Source organism: Coregonus lavaretus (genome assembly GCF_964263955.1).
Source record: "Coregonus lavaretus genome assembly, chromosome: 2".
Lineage (NCBI taxonomy): Eukaryota > Metazoa > Chordata > Actinopteri > Salmoniformes > Salmonidae > Coregonus > Coregonus lavaretus.
Genome location: NC_139989.1, coordinates 31,314,213 through 31,325,483, shown reverse-complemented (window position 1 = coordinate 31,325,483; position 11,271 = coordinate 31,314,213). Strand labels below are relative to the sequence as shown.

At 42.9% G+C, this 11,271-nt stretch overlaps 1 protein-coding gene across 1 annotated transcript; it reads left to right on the top strand.

Moving 5' to 3' along the window:
- The first annotated feature begins 474 nt into the window (after positions 1 to 474).
- On the top strand, positions 475 to 10,608 carry LOC311102217 (myc-associated zinc finger protein-like). Its single transcript, XM_084143476.1, has 7 exons — positions 475 to 548; positions 871 to 1,021; positions 6,082 to 6,452; positions 6,616 to 6,884; positions 7,033 to 7,096; positions 8,791 to 8,962; positions 9,349 to 10,608. Exons 1-7 carry the CDS (start codon positions 516 to 518, stop codon positions 9,678 to 9,680), a joined length of 1,392 nt encoding a protein of 463 aa, XP_083999602.1. The 5' UTR covers positions 475 to 515; the 3' UTR covers positions 9,681 to 10,608.
- Positions 10,609 to 11,271: the final 663 nt, after the last annotated feature.

Below are 11,271 nucleotides of genomic sequence, written 5' to 3'. Positions count from 1 at the left end.
TTACTTTTTATATTTTTTCGTTATTTGTAATAACCTAATTTTGCATGAATTTGAGAATAGGTTTTTTTCTTAGGCTATAATATAAATATACAATGTAAATTGCATTGTAAATGCATCATTAGAAGCATGCATCAACCATTTTGTCGCATTTTAGTTATAATATAATGTTGCATCCTTTCGTCCCACACCATATAACAACATTTTAGTCTAACATTATCATTACTGTCATATATTATTGTCATATAACTGATAGCCTTTCAAAATTGATCATTCATCTTCAATAATAATTTATGTTATTGAATGCACCACGATTTAAACTTTCACACAGAAATATTCACCTTTGATATTTTAAACTGCAGAGAGGAACTAGGTATGCTACAGACATTACAGCAGGTGGAGTGATTCATCAGTTGGCCCCAGCCTATGGTTGGTTGGCCCCCAGAGTCTCAGGCGGATATATATTTCTACAGTTTTGACTCCTGGCCTAAAAGTATCTGACATCATCTTGCTTCAAAATGGATTCTTCTTGGAGTAATTTTCTGTTTCAGGTAAGTTTGTGTGTGTGTGTGTTTGTCAGAGAAATAAAGATACAAATGGTGTTTAGTGTCTCACTCATCAGAGTGCTATGGATGCTGAAGTGAATGCACTTGGGATCCTGGGATCATACACATGCTTCTTATGTTTGTGATGTCATATAAGTCTTAAGCTGACAGTTTGCCAACTATGCCCCTTACAGATTTGTTGTAGTACTGCTTATGAGGACAAGAGTGAGAGCTTGTGTGTGTGTTGACTGGGGTCAAAGGTGGCATGATCCCCCATTGATGTGTATTTCAAGTCCTCAGCAGCTAATTCTTGCTTTCATTTCCCCAGACTCCGCCCTCACAGAACCAGTCTGAGACAGCCCTCCAATCAGAGCTGCTTCCGGACATGACTGGCTCCGCCCAGAGCCCCCCTACAGAGCACATAGCCCCGCCCCCATCCACAGTGGACACAGCTGCCCTGAATGAAGAGCCTTTACCTGGTGAGCATGCAGGTCTTATGTCCCAAAAGGTACCCTTTTCCTTATATAGTACACTACTTTTGACCAGCAGCCATACAGCTCTGGTCAAAAGTAGTGCACTGAGTATGGAATAGGGTGACGGGTGCCATTTGAGACGCAGCCAGGATCAGGTACAATTTACTTAATTGATCAATTCTAAATAGTCTATAATAATAATATTAGAATAATAATATATGCCATTTATAAGACACTTTTAACCAAAGTGACATAAATACATTTTTGTATGCGTGGTCCCAGCGGAAATCGAATCCTGGCATTGCAAGCGCCATGCTCTACTGACTGAGCCACAGAGGACCACTATGTTTATTCAATATTATTCAAATTCAATAAACACATATGGAATCCCAAATAAACTACTGGATAGGAGGGGGGTGGAGGGGCAGAGAGAAGTTTTCTTGTTGTCAAGAGTAACAGCTGCTGCAGACTAAGTGGAAGCACCTTGATGTCCTCTCTTTACATATCAAAGCTGAAAACACACACACACAATCCAATATCTATTCAGCCCCACCCTGAACCATGGGATTTCTTACCTCAGGAAACAATGTCCTTTTCACACTCCCTGTGTCTGTTGCATATGTTTGTGACAGACAGAGAGGGAGAGAGGGGTGGGGAGAGAGGGAGAGGAGGACTAAAGAGAGGTTGTGAGAGAGATAAAAAGACAAAGAAATGTAATTGAAAAATAATGAGTGAATCGTCTACATCTGTGATGGTGAGAGCTGTGCAACAATGCTACATCATAGTTTCTGCCCAGCTAGCACATAACCTGGCGGGGGGTCTGGGGGTCCTCCCCCATATTTTGGGGGGGCATCTAAAGCTAATTTGCTGCATTTCAACACACTCCAATATGACCCATGGCGCTTCTAGACGTCTCTATTTAGAACAACAAAAAGTAAGCAAAAATGCCCCCAGTCATCAAGCTAGGTAAGAGATCATTGTTAAATATGTTTAAGTGAACTAGATCAAAGGTAATTAAATAATCAATATTGTGTTGCACCTTTAATCAACAAGTACAAAGACTTTTGATTGTCTTTATTAAGACATCCTCTATATCAAATTTCAGCCAGACCGCCCAGCCAGCCCGAGCCACCTGCACGCCTGACCCCCACCAGTGTAGTCAATACCTCAACTCTCTCCCAAAACAATTTTTTCCTCACTTTTCTTTTTCTTCCCAAGGGAAAGGTTTGGAAAAAACAACAACAAAAAACACACATACAACTACACATTAACACACAAAAACAGCACATCATCCATATAATTCATCTCATAGGCCTAATAATACTGTAGAGCTTTTTTTACTTGCACACAATATAGCTGGGTCACCCTGTCCTGTCCCTAGAGGTCCACCACCCTGCAGCGCCCCAACCAGACACACCCCACTCAGCTTTAGGATCTTAGTGAAACATTCATTATTGGTTTTGGGTGTGTTATGCCAAGGCCAGATTGACAACCCACAGGACGGTAGACCCCCAGGGCCAGGACTGAGCAGCCCAGCAGCTAGGGATTGCCTAAATAGGTATCTATGTTTTAAATACAGACTCCTTTTGTCATACTGCATTCCATATAAGGCATGCAGACCTTATGAAAGTTGTCCAGTATTCCCTTAATCTTGTAATAAATTAAATCTAGTGATACATAACTGCCATCGATTGTGCTCTGGCAGCCCAATGGTGGAACAAGCTCCCCCATGACGCCAGGACAGCGGAGTCACTGACCACCTTCCGGAGACACTTGAAACCCTACCACTTTAAGGAATACCTGGAATAGTATAAAGTAATCCTTCTTCCCCCACCCCCCATAAAAATAAAAAAGTGCTATCATAAGTTGAATGCACCAATTTGTAAGTCACTCTGGATAAGAGCGTCTGCTAAATGATAACCAACCTTCCAATTAATGGCAATGCATTTCTTAGATGCTTAGTTACATTTGACATTTTAGTCATTTAGCAGACGCTCTTATCCAGAGCGACTTACAGTTAGTGAGTGCATACATTTTTCATACTGGCCCCCCGTGGAAAACGAACCCACAACCCTGGCGTTGTAAGCGCCATGCTCTACCAACTGAGCTACACAGTTTCATTTGATAACAGTCTCCAGTATCAACATTTACAAGCAAATAAAAACAAGGAGAAGGGATAATCTGTACACATGCTGAGATAAAAGACATACTCTGCCAGAGTTCAGCCACAAGACCATAACATATTCAAATATGTCCCCTTTTGTATTTTACACATTCAGCAAAGGAATAACATTTCTGAGTGCATGTTATTCAGTTACACTGGCATATAGTATGTTCTATGGGTGGTCTTAAACTGCAGTAATTTATGTCTAAAATTAAATTAACATGTATGGGCATTCAAACAGATCTGTATCCATTCATCATAATCAATATCTTCTACCAGGTCTTCCTCACATTTTTGTTTTACATGTTTTGTGTCATCGGGAAAAGCCTCTATCAACCCTTGTTACAGTTTGGAAATCAACTTTGGAGGTTTGTCAGACTGCCTTAAAATAGTTTCAATCTTTGAAGCATCGGGCTTGTCCAGTGTTTGCTGCACAGAGATAAATTCACCTCGGCTCCGTCACAGACTGGTCTTCCCTTCCCACTATCTGATCCTCCTAAGATGAGGCATGACAAAGAATTACCTTGGTGTATATTTATACATTATATTATCCAAGAATAGAATCAATGGTTCAATAATTGAAATGACCATTATTCCCAGATCCCAGACTGTAACCTTAATCATAAGATGCTGTCCTGTAGCTACTGTAGGTCTACCTATCAACTCAAGATGGAACTTTGTATAATTCACTGATATTGCTAATATACTGCAAAATTCACCGGAGCTCCGTAGACTGGTCTTCCCTGGCTGTCTGACCCTACTGGGACACCTGTCACCATCTGATCCTGCTAAGACATGATCATAGTGTTGTGTACTGATGGTGCACCATGATAGTGAAGCCTGTAGAGCTCTTTATTACTCTGTCAGTTTTAAAAGTAGAGAATTAGCTAGGGAAACTGACAAATCAATAACATTACATTGCTGTACTGACTCAAATAAAAACTCACATTCCACAAATAAAACGTCAGAATTATCGGTCTTCAAACATTTGGCCGCTGGTTTCATCGTTTGATTCAGGTCTTATGTGAATGAGGCATAAATAATACCTACTTTTGGCCAGCTCTCTCTCTCTGATGGTACATCAACTGGCGAAAGCTAGCTAAGTTCATTTACTTCTGTTGAAACAGGACAAAAAGGCTACAAACATTTCCATACAATCAGCTGTTAGATAGTAATAATAGCCACCTCATATCGCTATCTGACAGATAGCTACAGGCTAGAGCTGAACTGACTGTGGTAGCAACTAGCTAGCTAATTCGCTCACCTCAGTCTAGAGGGGATAAAACATTAGCTAACGTTATATGTCAGTTACACTACTAGCTCAGCACTGGGAATAAACACTAGTTTAGATTTTTTTCTGTTAAGTCAAACAGCAGTTACTTTGAAAAGCTATATCAGTCAACTAAAGAGTAGCCAGTTTCTGCTCTGCTTGCTTTTACAACTCGGAGAAAGAACTCAACACATACACACTGAGAGCAGCTGCCTCTGTTCAACTCTCCTGTGCTGGTCCTGCCAGCCTTTCAGAAGCTTTGCCTTCACACAGCCTGTCTGCCCGCTCTCTGGTGTCCGCGTGGTCCTAAATCCAGCTGTCTGAAACCTCCAAACAGCCTAACTGACCACTCTAAGGCGTCCGCATGGTCCTAAACTACACCAACGCCGTTTTTGGTATCACAGTGCAACGATAAAACTGGGGGGGGGGACAAAAATGCAATTTCAGAATGTGGGGGGGGGGGGGTCATGCCCCTGACTTTAACAGAACGTTTACTAAAAGTTCCAACATAGTTACATTTAATTACAAATTTGGTAATGTTCTAGGAACGTTCTCCAACTGGTTTGACATTGACCATTTTTTAGTACTTCAGTACTTCTGCATAACGTTTCCTACAGGTTTCCTTATGGTTCTATTTAAAGTCATTTTCTCAAATTGTTCCTAGAATGTTAAGAAAACTTTCCATAAAAAACATAAGAAAACTTTAGTAACGTTCAGAGAACGTTCTAAGAATGTTATTTAAAAACATATACATTCCGTTCTCAGCATCAATAAAACTCTCTCTATCCTCAATCTTATTAAATGTGTTCTAGGTGTGTTGGCTGCACCCACCAATTGGCCACACCTGATCTTAATGAGTGCTTGTTTCCTTTTAAATGAGGTCTGTTTGAGTAGACTAAAAATGTGTAGAAAAATTGGCATTTTAGGTCCATCCTGGTGGCGCAGTAGACTAATTCTATAGATAAAGAACAGAAGATCATAGGTTCGAACCTCACTGACACTGTGCCACAATCAAAAATAAATGTGTTTGCGTAATTATTGCCTAAGCAACTTTACTTCCATTTGTCCTATCTGTGCTTCGATTTCAAAACAGTTAACCCAAACTAAGTTAGCAGTGTTATTAAAAGTTTTATTAAAACATGTTCTCAGAACGTTATTTAATTACCATCAAATTACCTATAATTTCCCTTCTCAGAACGTTAATAAAACCTTCCAGGAAAACCTTCAGGTAACCATAGTAAAATGTTCTCAGAACCTCCTTGCAATGTACATTTTCACTTCTGTTCTCAGAACATTTAAAAAGCTTTCCATTTTGAATGTCAGGAAACTTATGTCTTCATTCCCAGAACCAATGGGAAACCAAAAACCTATGTTCCCACAACTTCCAAGGAATCAAATGTGCTAGCTGAGTGGTCATTCATCAGACGCTTTCATCCTAAACAACTTACTGTATACAAATGTAGAGGGGCCCAATAGGTTACTTATTCAGTATGTGGGGCCCATGTAGGAATCCAACCCACAAACTCTACCCTTAGTTCCCTTTCAGGAGTTACCTTATCGCACACTTTTGTGTTTCTTCTTTCCCTTTCCCCTCTCTCTTTCCTCTCTCTTTCTTTTCCCTTTCTCCTTTAGTGAAGGCCGTCTCCAAGCCTGGCCGGCCGACACACATCTGCGACACATGTAACAAGCAGTTTAAGAACAACTACAACCTCCGGCGCCATCAGTCGGTGCACACTGGCATCAAAATGAAGGACAGAGCAACCATAGAGAGGGAGGATGGGAGCAAGGGAGGAGGAGGAGGAGGACGGCAAACAATCCCTCTCTCCCTCCTCCACTTCTCTCTGCCCTTTCATCCTCCTCCCGCAGAATCCCTCCCCCAACCCTCCCCACTTGGAAACCAGGAGGGCCAACCTGTTGCGGTGTCCATCGCCCCAGCGACCGTCACCATGGCTGTGCCCCAGGTGCTCCAAGCTGCAGTTGTGGTTTCCGGGACAATGGTACAGGTTGGTTGGTGCCTGTTTTGTCATTATTATTGAAGAATCATTTGCTGCTCCCTTTGCCGTTCTCTCTCTCCTCGCCTACATTATTTCGCAATGTAGCCAGAGTAGCTATACTGACTCCAAAGCCAGCACCAGCCAACTGTCCCTTCCTTCTCATCAAACCTAGAGCCAGAACCCGGGGCCTCAACCCAACCCCAACCCGAGTCCCAACCAGGTGAGGAAGAACCATGCGTGTGAGGCCTGTGGGAAGGCCTTCCGAGACGTGTACCACCTGAACCGCCACCGGCTTTCCCACTCGGACGAGAAGCCCTACCACTGCCCCATCTGCCAGCAGCGCTTCAAGAGGAAAGACCGCATGAGCTACCATGTACGCTCACACCAGGGAGGGGTGGAGAAACCTTACGTCTGCCCCCACTGCGCCAAGGGCTTCTCACGGTGAGAAGGGGGATGACTGGGGGGTATACACACATGCACATATATGTACATGCACACATGATCTCTGTAGTGCAAGGGTAGCACTATCGACGAGAAATGACCAATATGACACGCGCGGGGTCTTAATCCCTTCTCCTGTCTGTTCCAGACCCGACCACCTCAACAGTCACGTCAGACAGGTGCACTCAACTGAGAGACCCTTCAAGTGCCCGGTAATCCTCTTCTTTCTAACTCACTTTAACTCTTTCGCTCTCTCTTTTTCTACTCTCTGCATGTCTTTTTGACCCCCACGATGAATCTGTCTCGGTCCATTCGTCTGTTAGTTAATAAGTCACACGCAATATCTCAGATGGGTCTTGCCATAAAGATCAGTGATTTACACAATTACACTGATTGGCCAGATGGTGGCACTATAACAAGCGATTAAAATGCTAACTTTGAAAGGTCACGCCCCTCAACCCGTTTGACCTGAAGTCATGAAGTTCGGTACATACAGTACCAGTCAAAAGTTTGGACACACCTACTCATTCCAGGGGTTTTCTTTATTTTTACTATTTTCTACATTGTAGAATAATAGTGAAGACATCAAAACTATGAAATAACACATATGGAAATAGGTAGTAACCAAAAAAGTGTTAAACAAATCAACATATATTTTATATTTGAGATTCTTCAAAGTAGCCACCCTTTGCCTTGATGACAGCTTTGCACACTCTTGACATTCTCTCAACCAGCTTCATGATGTAGTCACCTGGAATGTATTTCAATTAACAGGTGTGCCTTGTTAAAAGTTAATTTGTGGAATTTCTTTCCTTAATGCGTTTGAGCCAATCAGTTGTGTTGTGACAAGGTAGGGTTGGTATACAGAAGATAGCCCTATTTGGTAAAAGACCAAGTCCATATTATGGCAAGAACAGCTCAAATCAGCAAAGAGAAACGACAGTCCATCATTACTTTAAGACATGAAGGTCAGTCAATACAGAACATTTCAAGAACTTTGAAAGTTTCTTCAAGCGCAGTCGCAAAAACCATCAAGCGTTATGATGAAACTGGCTCTCATGAGGACCGCCACAGGAAAGGTAGACCCAGAGTTACCTCTGCTGCAGAGGATACGTTCATTAGAGTTACCAGCCTCAGAAATTGCAGCCCAAATAAATGCTTCACAGAGTTCAAGTAACAGACACATCTCAACATCAACAATTGAGATGGTTTGGGATGAGTTGGACCGCAGAGTGAAGAAAAAGCAACCAACAAGTGCTCAGCATATGTGGGAACTCCTTCAAGAAGCATTCCAGGTGAAGCTGGTTGAGAGAATGCCAAGAATGTGCAAAGCTGTCATCAAGGCAAAGGGTGGCTACTTTTAAGAATCTAAAATCTAAAATATATTTTGATTTGTTTAACACTTTTTTGGTTAATACATGTTTCCATATGTGTTATTTCATAGTTTTGATGTCTTCACTATTATTCTACAATGTAGAAAATAGTAAAAAATTAAGAAAAACCCTTGAATGAGTAGGTGTGTCCAAACTTTTGACTGGTACTGTAGGTCCCTCCTCACAAGGAACAGATTTGCCTCAGGGACCCATAAGGTCAGCCATGATGGATTTTCTGCCATTTTGGATTTTGTGAAAAACACTTACTCCTCTGGCACCTAATGACCGATCTGCACGAAACTGCATCATTCGTGGGAGACAACATATTAACTCTTGCCTTGTTTTTTCTCCCTATTTTCAACCTTGTTTTCTGTCATATGTCCCTTGCTTCTCTGTATACACTGTATAAATTGTTTTAAAGGCAATTTAATGACATTGACCTGCCTAGCTACTAAAATATAATGATGAAGAAAATGTCAAAATGTCCAAGATACAACAATGGTTTTGTGTGTGTGCACGCGTGTGCTACACAGACCTGCACGTCTGCCTTCGCCACGCGGGACCGTCTCCGTGCCCACCTGATTCGCCATGAGGAGAAAGTGCCGTGCCACATCTGTGGCAAGCTCCTCTCTGCCGCCTACATCACCGATCACATGAGGGTCCACAACCAATCACAGCACCACGCCTGCCACCTGTGCAACCGCAGTGAGTGGACATCTGTGTGCTTTTTTAAGTTTGTGACAGCAGAGGAGAATACATGTGTAACGGAGGTGGTTACACAGGTATCCTTCTCTCATTTACATGTTTTACATTTTAGTCATTTAGCAGACGCTCTTATCCAGAGCGACTTACAGTTTGTGAGTGCATACATTTTTCATACTGGCCCCCCATGGGAATCGAACCCACAACCCTGGCATTGCAAGCGCCATGCTCTACCAACTGAGCTACAGGAGGCCCCGATATTCCTCCCCTTTCCTCATCACTCATATGTCCTTCTCTTTTGTTCCTAATCTTTTGTTCCTCACCTTTTCTTATTTCTCAATGCTCTCCCTCCCTCTCTCCTCCTCCCTCTCTCCCTTGTCTCCCTCCAGGCTTCACCACCCTCACCTACCTGCGTGTCCACGCTCAGAAACACCACGGCCAGGAGTGGAAGGAGAGCGGCGGGATGCGGGGCATGTTCGGTGGGGCCGGTGCCGGCGGGGTGCTGCTGTGCCAGCTGTGTGGGGTGCAGTGCAAGACACCCACCCAGCTCCAGGGCCACATGGGCACCCATGCCGCCCTCCAGGTCCAGGGCGCCCCCAGCCCCAGCAGTAGCCCCGCGGGGACCGGTACCATGGCTGTGGCCGTGTCTCTGTCAGGCAGCTCAACCGTGGGCCTGCTGGTCACTGACTGCTCCAGCATTGCCCCCCAGCCTCTCAGCTAGCAGCCAGGCCCATTGGAGGGAGGGGGAAGGGGGAGAGGGGATGGAGGTAGTGGGGGGCTGTGGAGACTGCAGTCAGAGCAGTTGAGAGAGGAGTGGATTTGGCTCTTTGGTGAAGTTTCCCCTAAGTACAGATGTAGGATCAGCTTCCCCTCCCCCAATCCTAACCTTAACCATTAGTGGGGAAAATGAAAAACTGACCCAGGATCAGCATATAGGGGCATTCACCCTCTGGTGGATGTCTGTATGTTATGAAGGCCAAGTATGCTGCAAACCAGGTCCCGTTTGTATTCGATCCTATTTAACATGTTGCTGTTGTTTACGCAACAGTCACTTTATCAACTGCCATTGGTGGACACAGAAGGAAAGGAGAGACCATGGAATCCTCCTGTTTTTTTGTATTAAATCCTACTGAACGAAAGAGAACGTTTTCCAGTGCAATATGCCACATTTCCATTCACACAGAACACAAACTCCCATAACAATGTTTGGGATTTTACAAATGTATCACCATTTATTTTCCTTGGAAATATTAATTATTCAGTATATGATCACCCAGACGCAGTATGAGCTATGGTCCTACATTGGCTTTTAGCTTTTTAAGATGAACTGTCTCCAAGAAAGGACTGTTGCCAGAAACATGTCATCACCATGTAACTTTACCCTATGACTTATAGACAGATGGCATCAAATGGGTATTTATTTGTCTGTATATTTGGACACTGAATGCTAGTCTTTCTTTGTCTATTATCTCGTTGTTATTATTCTGGATGCTCTGATTTTAAAATTCTCTCAAAGTTGAATTGGTCTGAAAAGTATTTGTACTTTTGTGACACATTTTTGTGAGACTGCATTCTTGACTGTTCATCTGTTGGTGTAAAATCTCCTATGTTAATGTCACTGTATTAAAGCTGTAGTATGTATAACCTACAGTTGAAGTCAGAAGTTTACATACAGTGGGGAAAAAAAGTATTTAGTCAGCCACCAATTGTGCAAGTTCTCCCACTTAAAAAGATGAGAGAGGCCTGTAATTTTCATCATAGGTACACGTCAACTATGACAGACAAATTGAGAAAAAACTTTCCAGAAAATCACATTGTAGGATTTTTTATGAATTTATTTGCAAATTATGGTGGAAAATAAGTATTTGGTCACCTACAAACAAGCAAGATTTCTGGCTCTCACAGACCTGTAACTTCTTCTTTAAGAGGCTCCTCTGTCCTCCACTCGTTACCTGTATTAATGGCACCTGTTTGAACTTGTTATCAGTATAAAAGACACCTGTCCACATCCTCAAACAGTCACACTCCAAACTCCACTATGGCCAAGACCAAAGAGCTGTCAAAGGACACCAGAAACAAAATTGTAGACCTGCACCAGGCTGGGAAGACGGAATCTGCAATAGGTAAGCAGCTTGGTTTGAAGAAATCAACTGTGGGAGCAATTATTAGGAAATGGAAGACATACAAGACCACTGATAATCTCCCTCGATCTGGGGCTCCACGCAAGATCTCACCCCGTGGGGTCAAAATGATCACAAGAACGGTGAGCAAAAATCCCAGAACCACACGGGTGGACCTAGTGAATGACCTGC